A 21,708-nucleotide genomic window follows, 5' to 3' on the forward strand; every position below is an offset into this window, starting at 1 on the left:
GACAGTTTAAATGTAAGTACGTCTGGTCTGAGGTTGTCAGACTTAACTAATATGCTTTGGGAAATACAGGGTTTTATGGAAACTGAGTAGTGCTTTAGCTGTACAGGGACGTTTTTAGCCATGCTAGCAGTGTGGATCTAGGGACAGCAATTTTAATCTGTCAGCAGCCACTTTGGCTCAGACTGAAATATGAAAGCGATGTATAATGGATGAAGCATCCTGACTTGTTGATCCTTGACATTTTTGGCTTAACAGAAATATCTTGACAATATACACTATATAGATAAAAGTATTAGGACACCTGACTGTAACCCCCTACAGGGACTTTAATGAAACTGCATTCTAAATACACAGACAGCTTTGCAGCTACAACAGCTTCCACTCTTCTGGGAAGGCTTTACACAAGAGTGTAAAGGAGTGTTTCTGTGGGAATTGTTGTCCATTCATGCAGCAGAGCATTTGTGAGGTCAGGCACTGATGTTGGACCAAAGGGCCTGGCAAACAGTCTCATCCCAAAGGTGTTGGATGGGGTTGAAGTCAGGACTCTGTGTGGTCCAGTCAAGTTCTTCCACACCAATCTTATCCAACCATGTCTTTATGGAGCTTTGCTTTGTGCACTGGGGCACAGTCATGCTGGAATAGAAAAGGGCCTTCAACAAACTGTTGTCACAAAGTTGGAAGCACAGCATTGTCCAAAATGTCTTGGTATGCTGAAGCATTAAGATTTCCCTTCACTGGAAGTAAGGGACCCAACACAAGCCCTGATAAACAGCCCCATACTATACCTGAATTCAATAATAAAGAGGTGTGTCCCAATTATTTTGCCCCTGACTTCCCCTCTAGCGCCACCAGCAGCTACCCTGTGAAATATCTCAACACATACAGAATGCATAGGCACAAACCTTTGTGCAGATATTCATGGTTCCCAGGTGATTGATCCTATTGACTTTGATGATCTTCTAACTTTTCTTCTAGCACCACCACATGAGGTTTGAATATGTGGTTTTGAGTGAAATGTCTCAACAACTTTAGGATGGATTACTAGTGAATTTGCCTCACACGTCCAAGACCCAATAAGCTGTAGTTTCTGTGACAAGCTTCTGACTAGAATCATCAACTTTGTGGCACCAAAGTTGTCCAGTTCAATGGTTCATGTCCAAACAGACAGATAGCTCAACAGGCTGACAGACAGATAAATAAGCTGAGTCTGTTTTAGGTCAGGACTTTATTAATGCATGTTCCACTTGAGCTTTACTGAAATGATCCATTCAGTAGTAGTGCCAAGACATCCTTTCATTAAAGCAATGTTTCATCTTCTTTCCGCACTCAGTACTTTGAACATCTTTTGAAGCGAATATCCTTGTTAAAACACGCCAGCAACTTTGTGCTCCATATTCCTTCTCAAGCTAGCACACCGTTCCCTAAGAAACAGGAGCGTTTTGCCTCACAGTGTTCTGATGCGAGGGAATAAAACAAAAGCTTTCATTTAACTTTCACAGGTATGGAGTTACCCCTGCGCTATAATGTCAGTAAGTGCTAACATTACATAAATCCATTACTTAGTCCCTGTGCTGTGGCATTTTATGGAGGAGAGAGGTTAGCCACACTGCAGTTATCATAACAGCATCCCATGATCTGAACTCTGTGTGATCAGATTGGTTTTAATAGACTCTGCATTACTTGGAGGCAGTTCCTCAATGCTAAACATCTCTGTGCCTAGAATTAGAGTGCACATCTGAGGTGAAAGCGATTTGTTCAGGAGAATGTCACTGCTGCAATGAAAGGGCTTATACGCTATTATCATACACTACCTTAAAAAGATGACGGGGCAGCGACTCAGAGATCCTTTGATACATTTTCCACCGCTCAGTGCTGAAGGAGATAACATAAAATTTAAATAGTCTAGTATAACCAGGCAGTGTATTATGTCTAATAGCCTCTTTGCATTTGTACTGCAGTAGACACAATATATTTTTTCCCATGTTGCCCACTAGCTGTTTTATCTTCGGTTAATCTTGTCCATAGCAAAGCGCGCTTGGATACTATTCAAATGGCCTGAGCTCTGATCTCACAGGAGCCCTTTCATTAAAAAAAGTCCTGTGGTTATTGATAAAATGCTGTCTGTAGTGATGTGAAGGTATGATTCTCTGCTATGACCGTTCATTTTATACAGCTGTGGTTTCACACATCCTTGCTTGGTTGCTGCTATCAATAAAGGTGTCTAAATAAGTATAAATATAAATATAAATGTAAGAACACGCAGACAAAACCGCAATTCCCAAAATGTTGGGATGTTGTGTGAAATGTAAATGAACAAACAGTTTTCCTTTAAATTTTTCCTTTATCCTTTAAATAATCATGTGTTTCACAATGTATATAGTGTATATGTATAGGAAAGTAGCAACACCACAGCAAAAAGTAAAAGTAGTAGTACAAGTAAAAGTCCTACATTTAAGATTTTACATGAGTATTTAATGCTGCACATTTTACAAACTGATGTTATAATTTTGTGTGTAAAGTCTCAGCCTAAAGATTAACTGTTTACTCAAGCTGTCAAATAAATGTCCTGGAGTAAAAAATACTGTATTTCCTTCAGAAATGTAGTAGAATTGAAGTATAATGTAGCAATAAAGTGTAAAATAGCAAATATACTTGGTTACTTTCCATCACTGGGAACCACTACTGCACATCACCACTAAAATCTGGATTTTTAGGAGCTGTTTGTGGCATGGATCTATAAAAATATGTGATATGATTCTGTTGACCTTTTTTCCTTTTTCCTGTAGAACGAAATGCACCACAGGATTAATGAGAAATCAGTGTGTTAGTCAAGAAGAACAAACGGTTCTTCTCTGTGGTGTGATGGGGTTGATCTTATGCAAAAGAACGCCATTCACATGAAAACAGGAGCACAGGAACCGGTGAGTGTAAAGTGAAAAGTAAAATGTTTACGTGCTGCCGCTTCATTTGTGATTACACGGCTGAATGCTGCACCGTCGCTATCCATGGTCCTGAACCTCCAACTGGTGCCAGAGGTCTGCTGCACACTGCAACGTCCTATGAAAGAGTATCGACTTTTTGTAATAGGAAGTGTGACCACGGAGGGCACCCGGCAACAGATGTGAAACAGAAAAAAAATGCTATGGGGGTTGAAATGTCATGTGAACAGTTGGGTTCAACCACTGAACACCTCAGGGGTGTTATCGACTCCCTTCAATGCTTTTAAAGGCCAAGGGTTCGTTTAGACTGAGCTTTGCTGTTATTTGCCCTGTTGGTCTGAGCGACCGCAGTTTCCAGGGACCACACGAGAGAGAGTAAATTTGTGAAAGTAAATCTAAGCAACGGACTGCCAGGAAGAGATGTTCAGTTTAACTGCCAGAAAACATGGAGGCCACGCAGGCTGAAATAGAAATGAGCTTGACTGGAATGCAGGTTGTTCTCGTACTGCACTTTTAAATAAACCAGTTAACTTGTGTTTACGTTCAAAGAGAATCTTGTGGAGTGAGACTAGGACAGTAGCTTATTAGTTTGGCCTTTTTGTCTTTTATGTATGATCACATGTATTGCATTTTACATTTGGTCCACTCAGCCACGGCATGTCCTTTAATCGCGCAGATCAGTCTCGACTGTCTTGTCTACAGAACAGCTACCTGTCAGACAAAACCTCTTTGAAATTTGGACGGTCCCTCAGTCATGCATCATGTGTTGCTTTAGTTTGTTGATTGTGAACGTGAACTTGACATTGAACAGCAATGTTGTCAGTTAACACGGGCCTTCAAGGGTCAACAACACAAACACGATTACGGCCTGAACTGATTTCATGTTGACCTCACTTATGTTACTTTATCTCGCTTCCAGTAATATTCCCTTTGGACATCTTGCTGAATTTGCAACAACTGTAGGCCTCAATATCTCTTTAAATAACTTATAATAACAAATTTTATAAAAAAATAGACATTTTAATAGTTTAAGTGTATAGCCTACAGTGGCTCAACAAGTCCATGTCATAGAAAATCTGTATTGTATATCCTGAAATATGATAATAAGATTATAATATTGTCTCATTTTATTTGTATTATAATATCTGATTTTCCTGCTCTCTCACTTAAGCACTGTACCCTTAGTCACTATCTGTCACTGTTTCTGGTTAGATTACCATCATTTTACATGACTTGAATTGGCGTTTGCGTGCCTTCTTACCTCTGGAATATCCCTCTTGTGAATAATCAAGTCAGCCAAACAGCGCTGCTGTTCACTTTTCTACCATGTTTTACCATCAGGAGCGACCAAAAAAACAAAAAAAAAAAAACCCCAAAAATAAAAAATTAAACTAATAGGCGGACGGTGAAGGCACGCTGTTTGAAATATTTCACCCTCAGTGTGGCCTGAAAGGACTTAATTTTAATAAGAATGGCTTTTCTTTAATATTCCGCTAATTGAAATGATAAATCGTTATTATGAGGAGGAATACCATCATTTAAACGTTTCACCACCCAACACTGCTCGCCACTTGTTGCAACGTCAGACTCCATCTCTCCAGTACGAGGATGGAGGAATAGAGGCCCGGCTGGAGGGAGGGAGGGAGGGAGGGAGGAGAGTTTGGGGGGCGGGAGGGGGACTCCGTCACATCCTCTGTCCATATATGGGCATGAAGTTTACACGCAGCGGGGAATCCTCTCACTGGAGCTGATGAATGGGGAGGAGGGCCGAGGGAGCTGCCAAAGTGTATATAAGGAGAGAGAGGGGAAGTCGCTGATGTGAAATCCACAGCAAGCAAATACCTACCGAGGAGCAGAGACGAAAAGGAATACCTTTAATTGCTTTTTTTTATTATATACCTTTTCACACAGACCACTTTGGATCATTTGTTTAAAGCCATCAAAAAACGGGGATTGAAAGATAACAGTCATCTGCATAATTTGTTTTACATCCCTCCCCCCCACCCCTTTTACCTTTTTTTTCCCTGGGAGAGACGGACTTCTACGTACATCATTATGTTGAACAATATGGATTTGAATGCGAAAGATTCTTTTTACCCCCAGTTTGAGAATTGCAACAGTTCTTCTCTGGGAATGGAAAACAGCGTGCGGAAGGATAACCAGGAGGTGTATGTCGATGCAGAGCGGGGGGTACCTGCCCAGTTTGGCCACGGTGAGTTCGCATCTTTGCACTGTCGATGAAATGTGCATTCACGAGAATTTAAAATGTGTTAAACACGAGCACCGCAGGAAGCAGATAACTCTTTACGTGCAGTCGTGTATACCAAGGCACCGCTGTGCCAAAATCCGCATGAGTGTTTATGTAACGCTGATTTTCTTCTCCGTTTATTTTTGCACTGATTCTCAAATGATAATTTAAAAAAAAAACAAAACAAAAAGAAAAACAAAAAGCAAACAAACACTCGCGATGACAAAGTTTTCTGTCTTTCTGATTCAACAGAAGGAGCCCCTGCGACTCTCAAAACCGAAGCTTCCAACTCGGAATTTGCTTTTAACCCGTGCGAGTGCCCAAAAGACACCTACCCCCCCTCCTCGCTCGCCTACTCTGGCAGTTTCTATGTTGAGGCATCTCAGGGAGCGCCGTGCAGCACCGAAACACTCCTCAATATGATCACCGAGATCGTGGGCATATCCACGCTGCCACTTTCAGAAGTGCAACAGAGCGGCAACAGTCGGGGAACTTATCCATCGCCTGCGCCGATGGACAGCAGCAATGGCAATTTCGGAGACCCCGGCGTCAAGAGGCAATCCTACACCTGCTCCGGACCTTCTCCCCCCGTGTACTCCCCAGACCAGACGTGCCCGAGGTACACCGATGATCAGACCGGCAGTCAGGCCCAAGATCCGTCCACTTCCCAGCTCAGCTTCGGCTCCTGCCAAGCTCCAAACCAGAAGAAGGATGAACCAAAGTCGGAGGCCGCTTCTTTCCCTGTCGTGGTCAAGAACGAGTTTGAGAGCAGCTGCTACGAGTGGGGAACATTCAACAAGTCTGACTGTTTGGAGACGAGTTTCCAGACAGAAACCTTCCCGATGTCGAACGATTTCCCCCCTGACCAGCAAATGGATGTTAAGGAACTTTTAGACACGTTTCCCCCAATTTGTCCCAACCCAGAGATGGAGTTTAAAGTGGAGAGCGGTATCAAACAGGAACCGTGTTTCTCTGACACCTGTTCTCAGAGCTACTCCAGCCCCCTGTACACCAATTACCTCCCACCACCTCCAGTGGGCCTCTCCTCTAACCTGAAGCCCTTCCCCGAAGCCCCACAGCCATCTAATCAGTGTGATCCCTTATACACATCACCAGCTTTACCGAGCACCATAGACTCTATCCTGTACTCTTCCTTGTTGCCAGATTCTTTTGCCCAAAGTTACACCACCCGTGCGACGAAGCCCCCCAGGGCCAGAAAGAGCCCCGCCGCCTCTCACGGCCCAGCCAAAGAGAAACCCTTCGCCTGCCCCATGGAGAGCTGCGACCGGCGCTTCTCTCGCTCGGACGAGCTCAACCGGCACATCCGCATCCACACGGGCCACAAACCGTTCCAGTGCCGCATCTGTTTGCGCAGTTTCAGCCGTAGCGACCATCTTACCACCCACACCAGGACTCACACCGGAGAGAAGCCGTTTTCCTGCGACGTCTGCGGCAAACGGTTCGCCCGTAGCGACGAGAGGAAACGGCACGGACGCGTACACCTGAAACAAAAGGAGAAAATGGAAATAAAGCCACAGGTGACCACCAGCGCATGGCCGTTCACTCTTCCCGAGGGAATTTGAAGACAAGGCTGTTTGTCCACACACACAATATTAGGATCTTTCCGTCTTGGAAGATAAGCCAGCAGACTCCAAGTTTGATGTCTGAGTTGGTTTTGACTGGCGAGCCAATGCCTGACAGCAGAGGTTTTGCGAATAATTGCAGTGTGGTTTCTGCTTCGGCCTTATTGCCTGCTGCTGCTGATGTTGCTGACTTGATGCAAAAATAAAAAAAAAGAAACAAAAACAAAACATGCATAAGTTGTAAAAGTCGGCAAACCAATCAACGGTGACTTGTTGCTGTTGCTGTCAGCAGAGCCAAACGTCTCTGCTGCAGCGTTGCATGACTGCTGTTCAGCACCTCTTCATCTGGACAGCTCCAACCTCCACCGCCTGTGAGCCTGGATGGATTGCACTTACAGAATATTAATATCTCCATTTAAGATTCTTATTTTCTGCTTTTAGCATTCTTAGAGCAATGGTTTGGACTATGTTTCTTAAAATGCATGTTTATGTCAATGTTTTGTTTATCCCCCCCCCTCCTCCCTTTAAGTGGTATACCAGCCACTGTCAAGGTACCCCTTCACTCCACAGTGAGGGTTATTGACATGAATGTAGGCTAACATATTTATGGCGCTGACCATAAAAGCTGTCCATCTTTGAACAAATTTAGTGTTTGTTTAACTTCTTATCATTTGGCTGTCAGTGTTTTTTGTCATTGGTCTTTGTATTGTGTTACACTTGTTTGGATTATTACAGTTGTGAAAGATATATCATAAATGGGAAATAAATATATTTGTATTACTGTATTTCTTTGTATTTTTATAGGTAACTGTATATTTTACATTTATCACATTTGAGCGTCATTTATCGAGGTGAAATGTATTCTACACCATTAATAATGTCTTGGTTTTTTCGAGGGCTATTGTTTAGTAATACAATATTTTAAATGTTACAATTTGATATCAGAAACATTTTTCGGACTTCATCCCATTGTTGGTACGATAAGAGTAACTTCACTGGACTGCTGGTCTAGATTTAACGGGGACCGGTACGTTAACTCGTTGTGATATGGCTTTTCAACAAGAACTATTTTACAGTATGTACAGAAGTATGTTTAACCGAGCTAGAAGATGACTAGCAAATCATATAAACATTGCTTTTGAGTAATCAGGTAGCACACATTGCTGCGAGTTTCTGTGGACTTTACCTTGGCGATGAGAGGGTTTTCATTCCTGGTATCTTTTGCTGGAGATACTGTATGCTAAAATGTTCACTTTAACCAAAAAAAAGAAAAAAAATGAAAAAAAAAGAAAAAAGAAAAAGAAAAAAACAATGTTTAGAGTTTGGTGAGATTGTCACCAACAGGGTACTGCAAAAAAGTGATTTAACTCGCCTTAAGTTATATTAACTGTTCAAGTAAAGATTTTGTACATATACAGTTTCTACAATACTTTAAATTAATATTGATGTTGTTATTTTTATGAAAAGTTTATGAACAAAATAAAAAAATTTCTGGAAGCGGCAAGTTTCTTGTGCATGGTTTAGAATGAAATGATTCTTCTCCCATTCTCTCTTTGCCCATCTGTTTCATACGACACTGGGAGCCCATCGGAGCACTCAGATGAGTGTATCTCCTCCCAAAATATACATCATGACAGTCCACCTGTGGCACCACACTGTAGCTCTAACATTAGACATCACAGTTCTGCCCTGTGACTCAAATGCATTAAAGTGAATACCCTATTACTCAGCGCTGTGATTCTGAGTCTGCCTCGACTCTACAAGGATCACTTTTTTCATGCCGTAGACGAAAAACCATGTACACAATGAGCACCATGGTAATTTCTACAGGAAACCTGTTAAACAGGACATTTTCTTGCCATGTCAGTGACATGATCTGATGCTCTCCATTCATTCATTCCATTGTTCATTCACTCATCCATTTTTTCAATAAAAGGATATTAATTTCTGCTCAATTGCTCAATGCGATTATGGTCTATTATCATGTGTATTTTTTTTTCCTCTCAAAGAATGGTGGTACTGAAGTCTAATCCTGTCAAAACTGCCTGTGCATTCTTGTAAATGCATTTAATGGTTCTCTGTGCCTTGAAACCTCTCCACTAGAATAAAAAGAGAGAAAGGAAAAAAAGAGTTTTTTATGAGCCATTGCTTCTTTTTTGTGACAGGGAAGGTCCGCAAAAAGTGTATTTCACTACAAACAACAGACCAAGATGACATTGTATTTTCATGTGAAGTGGTAAAATCCCCAACACTTGAAGCACAGTACAAGCAATGTTTAAGGTAATCAAATGTAACTTGTTTATACTGCAGCTTGTACATGCAAGAGATTTGGGTGGACTGTTACAATCTGTCACTGCAAACCATACAGGCATGTCTTAACCAGGGACTCCGCGGTGGTACGTAGATCATGCATGTGCCCGTGACGCAGTCGGCTGGCAGAACACTAGTTTGCTTGCCCACGGCAGTGCGTAAGTGCCTGCGTTGTCTGTAGCTGACAAACATACTGTACCAGTGTGAAAATGCAAGCTGCCACATGGAGCACTGTGAATAGTATGTGCCCATCCTCTCCTGTCCATCACTCATCATCACTTACAATAGCACGGAGCCCAAACCAGCATCAACATGCACTCCCCTATCTATGTTGTTTTAGTAGCAAACATTGTCCAGTGATGGATAGTTGAGGTTTTGAATTGCAGTGATGTGCAGTCACAGTGACCATTATCCAGACACTTGAAGACTGAAGAGTTATTGAACTCTGGCCACTGATGGAATTTCTGCATTTGTACATTTGGAAGCTCAAATTCACATTTGCATACTGTAAATGGTCCTTGATATACCTACAGCATGGACGTACGGTTTCAGCTGTGTCGTCTTTATAAAATACGTTCACAATGTCGTAAACCTTCCTAACTTTGATACAGACAAAAGACATAAATCAGTTGTTTTCCACTGACTGACATTTATGTTTTTTACTCCCGTAGCTGTGCGTAATTGCTGAATCCATTAAGTAATTGTGCAGGGAGGGCACATGACCGCCACTGAGAACCATGCTTCCTCAGAATGTGGACCTCTGCTGTGAATGGTAGCACATCAAGTCCATTAAATCCTTGCCAGGATATTACTAATGCAAATATGTTAACATTAGGACTGTTGATTGGGGGGCGGGGGGTTTATCCAAGATAATGTCTCGGTGTGACTAACATATTCCATACGTAACCAGGGAGAAAACCATGAACAGATGTGATTTCACTTCTTCATTGTCTCATCCAATTAATCGCTTGATGTAGGATTGCTTCTGGATAACTCAATGGGACTATTTATCAGCTGTACCAAATGAGTACTTTGGCTCACGATTAAATAACAAAATCCTTAAAAATGACAGTGAAGGATTAGATGGGCCCAAATTCTGAGGATAAGTGTCAGAATGATATGTACTATCATATTTATTACTTCTGAGCACAAGCTTTCTATTTCTTCTGATTGGCACACAGAAGTTTTTTTTTTTCCCCTGCATAATCTATTTTTTAAAATTTGTTTTGCATCATTCAGAGTCAAACACTGACCTTCGCTAAATCTATAGGCTGAAAACTGGAGTGTGCCACCTTGCTCAGTTGTCAAGCCCATCCACATTTGTGCCGTGCCATTATATGTCTGAAGTCTACCTTAAGAGGGACAAGTACAGCCCCAGTCGTCTCTTAAGAGCCCAACATCCCTTTTATCCATGCTTGAACTCCAAACAATTCTACCTCTACAACAATAATCCAATAATGACTTTCAGAATGTATGAAAATGAATTTATTTGCTTATATGAAGGATCTGAGGCAGTTTCAGTGGTTCAAGCTTCAGGTATCAGGTCACCTCAAGTACCTATTAATAATCACAGTCCTACTTGAGACGGTCTATATGGCCACACAGTCTCATTCGCTCGTGGATTGATCTATTGTGGGGTAATCACCACATAATTTTATGCGCACCTTTAAAATGTGCACCGGGGCACGTCATGGTCCTTGGGGTGGACTCAGTAATCAAGGTGCATAATCGCATGGTGGTAATGGCAATCAGGCTTTAGCAGATTAATTCCTCGGATCATACATCAGCCCGTCGGTCCTGTCTCTGATCATGAAGAAGGGTGTAGGTGGTCTGGAGAGTGCGGGTGATTAAAAAGAAGAGAACCATTGCTACGAGAAGGAGCTCGTTATGCAAACATTTTAAAGTGCCTAATTCTTTCCATTGTTCTGACTCCCAAATTCTTCATTTGTATTACTAACCAGGAGAAGCATCAGACTCAGAGGAGAACCTTTTCCTTGCTCCTTCATAAACTACAAGTCAATTCTCAGGTCAACGAGTCCAGGACACAACATCTCTATGGTAACTACGTCAAAGCACTAGCCAGCTGAATGACTTCATAGCAATTCAGTTAGTCAGGAAAATTTACAGCTGGCCTTGGAACATTCCAGGTTTGAGCCCTTACAATACTGTGGCTGCACTGTGGAGCAGCTGTGTGCATGTTGTGGCAACCTCCAGGAATTGGACAGTCAATGGAAATAATCATTGCATCCAAACAGCTATACCATGTTTATTTTTAATGTGTTTGTGTGAAAGTCCAGCGTCTTGGATGCCTGGTGCTTCGTGTTAGTGTAGGAACAGTCTGCCCTTTGGTAGGTTATAGGATGAAATAAAGCCTAAATATTTTACAGCTGTTTTTATCAATATTTTTATGTGGAGAGTTAGTCGAATGAGTAATGTGATGCTTTTAATGTAATGTAGCCGCAGAGACTTACCCTCACCCCTGTGGAGCGTTTTTCACCTCTGCTGTGGCTTTACAACCTGCAGTTTTGTTTTGGTTCACTTTTCCTGCTCTCACTGCATAGTTTTCAGCTGTAACAATCAGATGTTTTGGGCATAAAAAGCTCTCAAAGCCAACTGTACCTGTCCAGCTCCAAACAGCAGACAAGTGAACAACTAACTGGTGAGCACAGAGTAGCATTCAGCAGCTCAAGAGCCTCAGGAGTTGGTGGACTTGCGTTCATCAGGTGAATAGAAAGACAGCTCAAAATTACTGTGTTTTTCAAATGTCTGCTGGGTGGGTGGTGCTGATGTGACTGACAAGTTTGCCCTATCAGCTTTTTAAGGTGATAAACTATAACATGTCAGTGTTGTTGGTCAAAGCTTGTTTTTGCCAAGTCCAAGGTGCCAAAAATTAAATTATTTCAGTTACAAGATGAATTTAGGTGAACCGTAATTGAACCTTTAGATTTGAAAGGAAAAAAGGAAATCCAATCACTCTTTTTCCATTAAGATAATCTGCTTATTCTCAACACACTATATAGACAAAAGTATTGGGACAGCCGATGATTACAGCAATAGGGCATGAGGCATCACCATGTCTATAACAGCTTCCACTCATCTGGGAAGGCTTTCTACAAGGGTTTGAAGTGTTTCTCTGTGATTTTTCCCCCAATTCATGCAGTAGAGCATTTGTGAGGTCAGGCACCGGTGTTGGACCAAGAAAGCCTGGCTCATAATCTCCTTTCCAGTTCATCCCAAAGGTGTTGGATGGGGTTGAGGTCAGGACTCTGTGTGGGCCAGTCAAGTTCTTCCACACCAAACTCATCCAACCATGTCTTTATGGAGCTTTGCTTTGTGCACTGGGGCACAGTCATGCTGGAATAGAAAAGGACCTTTCCCAAACTGTTGCCGCAAAATGGAAGCATAGCATTGTCCAAAATGTCTTGGTATGCTGAAGCATTAAGATTTCCCTTCACTGGGGCCAAGCCTGACCTCTGAAAAACAGCCCCATCCCAATACTTTTGTCTATATGGTGTATGTTGTGAGTGAAGTCTTAACAAAAACTAAACAATGTCAAAATATGTAAATCCATCTGTCTTATCAAACAGACCAGGATGTTTTTTCTGGACTGACATTTCATCAGTCAAAGCTCAGCTTGACAGTCATGCTGAAAAGGACCATAAAATGCATGTCATTCTCAACCTTAAACAAATCACACAGGTGATGCTTCCTGTCCTTTTCTGCAAGATCTTAACTGAGCACATTTAGACCACTGAGTTCTGCTCAGGTTGCTCAGTTAGTAACACAGTATGGTCTCAGTTTTGGTTTGCTTGCTATTTCTTCTGACCATTTTTGTATAGAATTTTGAGATAGCAAAGACTTAGACTTAACTGCTGTGACACTGAGAGGCAACATATATAACAAATCGTCACAATACCACACCGGCTGTGGTCGGGCAGTGACAGCAGCTTGTAGTGACAACAGGATGAAATGCTAACCATTAACCCGATCAGCTGGTGGCCGAGTACTACAGCTTCCTCTGACAGCGAATGATCAGTCAGATCAGTCATGATGTCTGTCAAGAGGCGACGTTCGCACAAAAGAAAACCCCACCTATGCTCTCATCACTTTGTTGTTCTCACAAACTTGGGAATAGCCTGTTAAACAAGGAAATGGCCAAATGCTTTGACGTATGTGGAGGAAATGGAAGAGGGGCTTTGTGTGCATATATATATATATATATCATCAGGTCCATGAGAGGAACATAGCTGGAAGCATCCTGGATTGACAGTAATGACTCTGAAGGAAGTTTGTGCTTATGTAAAAAAATGTCCATCATACTGTTACTTGTTGCAAACATCTAGAAACCTGCTGTCATATTAGCATGCAGCCATCTCGCAAAGTACCTCAGAAGGAAAATCCGCCCATCGAAGAAACATCACCATATACACAAAACTATTAACCCCTCTTCCCATAAAATAAATTACAGTATGACCATGTGTCCAGTAGAGCTGTGAGTGATTACTATAGTGCTTTGACATTTGCAACAGCAGTAATGAGGCATGTCTGTGACAGCTGTGTCACTACCGGCAGCCTGTGTCTCGGCTGTTCAGTTCAACGCTGGGAAGCAGGCATACTGTGGCCAAACACTGGCACTCTCTCTAGATAATGATGGCTCACCCATAGAGAAGCAAAGAGAATGTGTCGAAGTCGGAGGAAACTGTGCGCATGTGTGTTTCAGAGAGAGAAAGAAGTGAGTGAGGGAGGCCGATTGAGAGTGTACGTGGAGTGTAATCGTGTGTGTGTGTATGTATGCATGTCTGTCAATGCCAAGATGGAATCAGAGACTGGGAGAGGAAGCTGGGCTGGGACATAAAGACTAGTAGTATAAAAATGAGTGGGCTGATCGTGCTCAGCTCACACAGTGCACCCTCCCGTCAGGCAGGGCGACGATTTTCATGTGCACACCAGCCTCGACGCCAACTCCAGTATGTATTCTGCATTTAAATTACCCATCCAAATCAAGCGTTGCTCTTTGGAGCTCCATGAAATGTATGCAAAACGTAGCTACTTCAGCATCAACGGCTTGGCTTTTTTTTTTTTTTTTTTTTCCGCAATAGTTGTTTTAATGTTTGCTGAATTCTTGTGAATTGGAGCCATTAGCAAAGAATAACAGAGAGAACAGAGCCTCAATATTAACTGGACAAGAACATGAGTGACCCACATCATACAGACAGAACCAGAGAGCGGTTGTTCAAAAGGGTTTAGATCCCTTCATTATGTTTAAGTTTATTTTTTGTTTTGTTTTAAAATTGGGAGATCTAATCTGCTCTGTTTCCTCTTGTGGCATTTTGGTTTTTTTATGTTTGTCTATTCTATTCTATTAATCACCAGATTGACAGGACTGACAGGATATAGTCTGTGTAGGTGATCCTTTATAGACCCATAGACCTATATTTCCCTCTGAAATGTAGCGGATTATTCATAAGTATAAAGTACAATAAGTATAAAGTAGAGATAAATAAGGAGTACCCCAGAGTTATAAATACAGCACAGTACGGTATTTGAGTAAATGCACTTAGTTACTTTGTAAGTGCTTCAGTCGGTCCTGCTTGCAGAGGTATAAAGTTACCAAGTACATTTGCTCAAGTACCATGTTGTGTATTTATGTGTCGTTTTGAGGTACTAACATCTAATGCTACTCCAGAAGGTACATTTTGCTAATATTACTTTTGTACCTAGACACCCCCCTCCCACGCACACACACACGCACACAAACAGTAGTGCATAATGGCCCACTCTGCCCTGCACCCCACCCCCCCTCAGTGACTTTTAGTCGGTGATGGGCCGTCACTCTCAGGGGGCGAAGTGCGCTGAGAGTGACGTCTTTCCCTGTCTGAGTGTATAGGAACCATGCTGGGGTCACACAGGGGTGCATACAGTACAGTATGTTTCCCAGGCCTAAAAGCCCCGGCCATATAGCAGACAGAAGCTGCCTCTGATCTCAAAGCTGTCGTGTTGAAAACCTAAAGAGGCACGTTCGGTCCCCCTCCTGTGATTCTTGGTGCTTTAAATGGGCGCTTTCATATGTATGAGTCAGATCAGCAGTACACATTTAAAAATCAAAACACTTTCTCTCACTGCAGGCCCCAAAGTCTCTTGTCTTGTGTTGTAAGGCATCACCATGTGAATTAACAATGTGATTTAGGTTGTAGTTTTGTAATTGCTTTTGTAGGTTTGCAGAGTATGTTATGGCCAGTTGTTGCTGAAAATTGAGAAACTGAGTATCTTAAATTGTGATTTATACCCTAGCGCATGAAAGATTGGTATGAAATGGTACAAAATGTGTATCTATTAAGTTACACTTTAGAAATCCTGAGATTCAGACCTTAGAGCATAAATGCATAATACTTTCATTCACAGGTTCAGATCATTTAATTTGGGTAATTAATTCAAGTTTCATGCAAAGAATAAAGGGGCCAATGCTACATTCAGCTTTGAGAGATTAACAGCACGAATGCTTTACAAGGACACAGAAGATGGGAAAAAAAAATAAAAGAGTCTGCTCTGTTGTTGTTAGTCATCTGTGATCCTGTCACTCAATGCTGTGGCGGCATAGGGTCTGCTTCCTGTTAACAAGATATGTTTACAGCGTCAGCATTAGGCTCCCACCGTGTGTGTATTTGTGCATTTATACTCGTTGTCGCTCCTCAGGATTGATGCTTCCACACGTCCGTTAACTATTAGCTAATCAGGAACTGCCATCTTTTAGGAGACAGATAGTGACAAGGCCCCCCCGGTCCTCCACAGTACTCTGTGGCTGAGGCAGGCCTTCCTTTGTTATGGAGCCAAAATGGTGCCCAGTGGCAGGATGCTGTGTCTAAACATTAACTAGATTTTTGACATCTGAGCTAACTCCTAAGGTGACAAATGACTATGTCCCCCAGAACTTAAGCGGGAGAAATATTAACCCCATCTCAGCTGGAGCTCTTCCTCCAATGTCCTGCAGATAAATGAAGAGATGCTGATCTTTCCATCACCATCAGCTTGTCCTTCCTCCTACTCATCCACTCTCTGTGTTTGTGTCTCTTTTGGCACCACTGACAGTGGCGTCTTGTGAAGGAGGAAGAGATTGCTATGATGAGAGGTAGATGTGCTGCCTCCTGCCTCTGGACGAGAAAAAGATAAATTATGGATTCATCACTTTGCGGGTCATGAAAACAGTGCTTTTTTTTTAACAAAGAATAACCCTCAAAGAAATTATCATTATGAACGAATACAGAAGTGTGATTGAAGTTGAACAATCACTTAAACAGTTGCAGTGCTGGTACAATCAAGCACTTTAATTTATGTAGCAGATTCTCTTCCCACAGCACCTGTGCAGTCGTTTTTAATGCGACCGTGTTTCTGTTACGGCCCATTCGCTGTGCCCTTGAATGTTGCCTTTAACACCTCTGGAATATTTTCTCCCTCCTTCCACGAGAAGTTAAAAGGGTGACAGGTTTAGCTGTTGCCTCCATCATTAAATGCTGTAAACCATCAGAAAGTCAGCAGACCTCCATGGTGTCCAAGTCCCATGCGCCATAATGGCTGCTCATGGTCCAAATGGACTGAAGAGCTTTCATGTGTCCTGAACAGTCTGCTCCTCTCATTAGGGCCCATAGTGGTCGCACATCAAACAGCCTCATTATTTTCATCGAGGGAGGAAGTACAAGAGTGTGACGAGTTGAAGCTACAAAGTGACTACCAAGTTCAAATAAAATCTGCACTTTGTGGTTATGCTATGCCAGCAAAATGCTTGAGAGATTAAAGTGTGTCTCCAGACTGGTGACATGGAGCTTTAAGTCACTGGTTTCACTATTTACACAGTATTTTGGGGTGGGGGGGGTGGGGATTAAGTGAAATCAAGACCTCCAATGTTTAAGCTTCTCCAGCTGCAAAACCGCAGAAATCTGCTTTGTCATCATAGTATCAAAATCCAAAATATACTGCGACTATGATGGATAAGATTAAGATTCAACATCGGCACCTCTTAATATCCTGCATAGTACATGGCTTTTCTCAGTCTGATCATTAAAACGCAGCAACAATGTTTTGATATCACAGGGACCATCGCATCAGCTCTCAGCTGAATTATGCCTATTTATAGTTTTGAAGGATTTTACATCATTTACATAAAAAGCCTCTATTACTGGCCTAATTTAATATTAGCTGACAACAATTTGACAAGCCGAGATCAAAGGTTAAGCTAACACACAATGGCTGTTAACTCTCTTAACATGGAAATGAATGCAACAACTCAATAGCCTGTTGTCATACCTACAGTGAACAGCCTAAATAAGTTGCAGTGAAAAATCACAAGGGCCGTACTTGATAAGACATACTCGTGTTACTATGGCAACATCCATGGCTCAAGCTAAGAATGCAGAGATCTGGATAATCGGTGTCATTGTGATACATGAGGTTTTGCTACAAGACCCGTGTATTACTATATTGGGACATTAATGCTTTTTAAGAGTCAGCAAGCTCGGTTTTCATTCAGAAATCATTTCAACAATGGCTATACGTGACATTGAGCTGCCTGCAGCACAAAAGCCTCTGCCCATCATTATATCTCAGCATTCAGGATTAATGTGCTCTAAATGCTGCTTCCTGTGCACACATTTGTTGGACATTGCACCAGTTAGAATGGCAATAGTTTACAAAAATGAAGACTCATATTAAATGCATTATGTTTTTAAGAGTTTCCGACAAAATCTGTGTCGCACATCCTGCAGAGATCATATTAATCAGTTGAATGTAAAATGAATAAAATGACCAATGATGCTTTTATTTTTGTATGTATGTGCTATACATTTTTTTTTAAAAAGTGTGTACAGGTGTATCAGTTTGCACTATTAGTCCAGACAAGTCAAACTGTAAAGTTTCAGGTTTGGCTGTGTATTGCATTTTAATTTGACAAATAAATTCTCACAGTGAGCCAACACCACATCCCTTTCCAATTTTTGCATTTTAATGAAAATGAAAGCTGCCATTGTCTGCAACACTTCTAAACTATTTAATGGTCACTGGAACCAAACCGCACAATTTAAGAACATTTACAACATACATTTGGAGAAAGGAGATAATAATTCCTCAATAGCCGGCTTTGTCGTTACACCATTTCTGCAGAATGCTGATAAATTTGTTAAGTGCCAGCTGTAAGTAATAGCTGCACTGTTTGCCAAAATGGCTTGAATGCATCTTGAAGCCATGTCCAAATGTTTTATTTTTACCTGTCATTTGTGCTTCTTGCCCCAGAGTCTCGTTTTCATAGCTGGTCTGCTTGATAATAAGGTGTACACTTAGGGTTGAGTTGCATTGTTGTGCGCTGAATGCAATAATGATTTTCAAGCTGTTAGCCTGGAGTTTCATCACACTTTATCCCTTTAATGAGTGTAATTGGCACTTGAGGTAATATATTGATAGTGGTTGAGCTCAGCCCAGGCTTACATGTTGTTTTATTGTGTTACCCTGAGTGTTAACAGACAGTCAAAGCCCAGTTGACTTAGTGATGTAGTAAGAATCTTTTTTTTTCTTTTCTTAGGTTCATTTTGCACTGTGTGTGGTCTCTGATCAGTGAGTGTGAGGCTTTGTGAGGTTTGTGTTCAGCGTTTATACACAATCTGATGCCGGTCAAATCTGGTGTACACATCACACTGTTCGGCTAATCATTTTTGAGCACTAGAAATACAGACAGTGTGACACCAAGGTGACCGGTCGTCCATCAAGCCATCATGTCTGCACAGACCGTCACATGCATTTATAATATCTGATTTGATCTTGTTCTGATGGATGAAAAGCACTGTAATATTCCTCTCACTGACTGTCATGTCAGTTAATCCTTGAATATTACTGGTGCCCCCTGCTGTTCAAAGCTTTAACTGCTCTCTCTCACTCTCTCTCTCTTCTCTCTCTCCTTCTTGACATATTATTGTTGCAGCACCATACAGCATGTTGATGCATTCAAGAGTGGGTCAGTTAGCCCAACATGACATATTGAATTAAACTGATCACAAGGTCAGACGGATCTTTCTCTTTTTTTATATATATATGTATTTTTTATTTTTTGGAGAATATAATTACAACTGTTGTGGTGAAAGTGCAAGAATAAAACAAAATTCCAGGTCTTTCTTTATGACCAATGAAACGTGCGAGCGCCGCAGCTGCTTCTAGATGCCTCTCCCTCTCCTGTTGATTTCACATTTGACGTTGACATCACTTAAAAATACAAGTGTCAAATAGCAACAGAAAAAAGCATATGTGACGATGAGCGTGCACTAACACTGACAGACCTCGCCTCTGTCCTCTTCTCCTTTCCACCCTTTGATAAATCCTCACAGACAAAATAAAATAAACAAAACATTTTCACTGTACAAAAAAATGTCAGACATGTGTTGTGGTTGCTAAGCAAACAGTGACTAATAATATCTACATGGAAGAGGTTTGCATTAGTGCAGCAAGCCAAAGCACAGCATGTCTCAGTCTCTACCAATCTAAAGACAATGAAGGTTCACCACACTGTAATTACCAGACAATGAGTTTGTCAGTCACTTCTCATAAATATGAATAAGGAGGGATGGATAAAGGTGTTCGGTCTAAATTTGCCACGGTTTTTGACGTGAGAACGAGAAAACGGCCCAGCATCACATTCATCCTATCAAAATCTCCTGAGGGAGAGAGTTTTTAAGCTTTTGTGTGTCAGTCTTTCCCTGTCATGACTGCATGAATGCGGCATGTAGAGGGCGTAGAGGGGTAGAGATTGATGTAACAGGTTTGGGTTTTTACTTTTTCTTAATTGTGAAAGGAAGGGGTTATTTTATTTTAGAAACAGCCTGAAGGTGTCAGCTGTTACTGTGAAATGCACAAAAAATCTCAAGGATACAGCAGTCAGTAGCTTTATAAAGCCAAAAGATACATCTGAGGTGGTTTCATCACCTATGGCTGATTTAAATATTGATCCACCACTTACACTGCTGCATATTTGTCACATACCCTCAGTGTCACCAGCTCGATCAGAACGAGTGCTCCACGATTATATTCCAGCCTATAAAGAACTGCTGGAGGGGTTCATGCTGCTTTCAGGTGTTCAGGCACAGTTGGGAAAAAAAGGGCACAGACATTTAACAAAGCTTCTTAATCTTTAGTTGAACAAATTATATCAAAATTACTATTATTATTATTATTATGTGCGCCGTTGATCTTGCATATAAAGTAAACGAAAGTTACTCAACCTTACGCCTAAAGAGTAAGACTGACAAACGGTTTGATTAATTTATTTATACGTATTGCAGAGGATTTTCACAATGCCAGAGTTTTGATTCTGTGCTGTTTCCTGTGCACGTTCTGGCCACTAACCACATGAACACTGTCACATTTACCACAGTGAGGAAAGCTTGAAAACGAGCCCTCGTTGGCTGTAAAGAACAAAATGTATCCTTGATCTCCTGCAAGTTTTACTAAGAAAATTAGTGAGGAAAATGTTGACATTTGTCATGAATAACTTGACAGTCACCAGAGTGTGATGAATTATGGCCCATTTGACACCTTAATGTTCTGTGTACTTGCTCGGAATAGTCTGAGGTTGAGTGGACTAAATGAATTCTCAGAGACTTTTTAATTGCCGCTTCAAAATTAAGCCTGTTTTTAACATTTCTAGACATCATGTGGAGGAAGGAGTTCAGACAATGTCCAAAGAAATCAGTTTTTTTTAAGTGCTGTAGAAAAACACAATAATACATTCGCTGTATTTGTGCCACTCTGTGTTGAAAACTGTGATTCCGTCTTGTGTTTCAATGACAAAGATGCAAAGAGTTGTGTGTTCTGTTTTGTTTTTTTTTTTTACTTATTATAGTCTCTGACATGAATGATGGTAGCTTCGAGATTGTTCCAGCAGATGACTTTTGTGTCTTTGATGCCAGTTTACATACCGATTTGAAAAGAAAAAGAGCGAGAGAACAGCTGTGTGTGTTTAAAAGTAAGTCTCCTTTGACCCAGACTGACTACGTACTACGTGTTCTTCATAATTCATCACATGCAGCAGGAACATTAAGGAGATTAAGGAGAGCTGGCAGGACCAGTGGTTATGTTTATCAGTAGTAAATGTGGTCACATGGGAAACGTTAAGTAATATTACATTCGGTTTCATTTGTGACATGCACAATCACAGTATTTTCAAATGGCAGCCTGTATACAGTGCACTTCTTGTCTTTGACCAGTAAGTGGTGCTTGAGCTCCTAAATGGGATTTCCAGGGATCCTACACACACACACACACACACACACACACACTTTTTCTGTGCTACAATACAGTCGAACTTTACATTCAGCCAGGCATCCACTCAGAGGTGTTCAGCTCCGACTTGTCACAGCCAAACATTTTGCTCATACAAAGAGGCGTTTAGTTTAGGCGTTTACATCAGCCGAGGTGATGTTTATTTCAACGCACTGTTTTGGGGCAGAGGTTGGAGAATCGGCTTATGATCGGAAGGTCGTCGGTTCGATTCCCCCACCGGATGGGCAGGAAAATATTTAAGTGTGGTGGAGTGATAATGTCCCCACCCCCCATTAGCCGGCTGATGTGCCCTTGAGCAAGGCACTTAACCCCCAAT

The 21,708-nt window shown here is 41.5% G+C and overlaps 1 protein-coding gene across 1 annotated transcript; it reads left to right on the forward strand.

The window, feature by feature from the left end:
- The first annotated feature begins 4,725 nt into the window (after nt 1-4,725).
- LOC124053838 (early growth response protein 4) lies at nt 4,726-8,032 on the forward strand. The gene is made up of 2 exons (XM_046379382.1): nt 4,726-5,151; nt 5,440-8,032. Exons 1-2 carry the CDS (start codon nt 4,995-4,997, stop codon nt 6,768-6,770), a joined length of 1,488 nt encoding a protein of 495 aa, XP_046235338.1. The 5' UTR covers nt 4,726-4,994; the 3' UTR covers nt 6,771-8,032.
- Nucleotides 8,033-21,708: the final 13,676 nt, after the last annotated feature.

This window comes from Scatophagus argus, chromosome 2, assembly GCF_020382885.2.
Source record: "Scatophagus argus isolate fScaArg1 chromosome 2, fScaArg1.pri, whole genome shotgun sequence".
NCBI classification, from domain to species: Eukaryota; Metazoa; Chordata; class Actinopteri; family Scatophagidae; genus Scatophagus; species Scatophagus argus.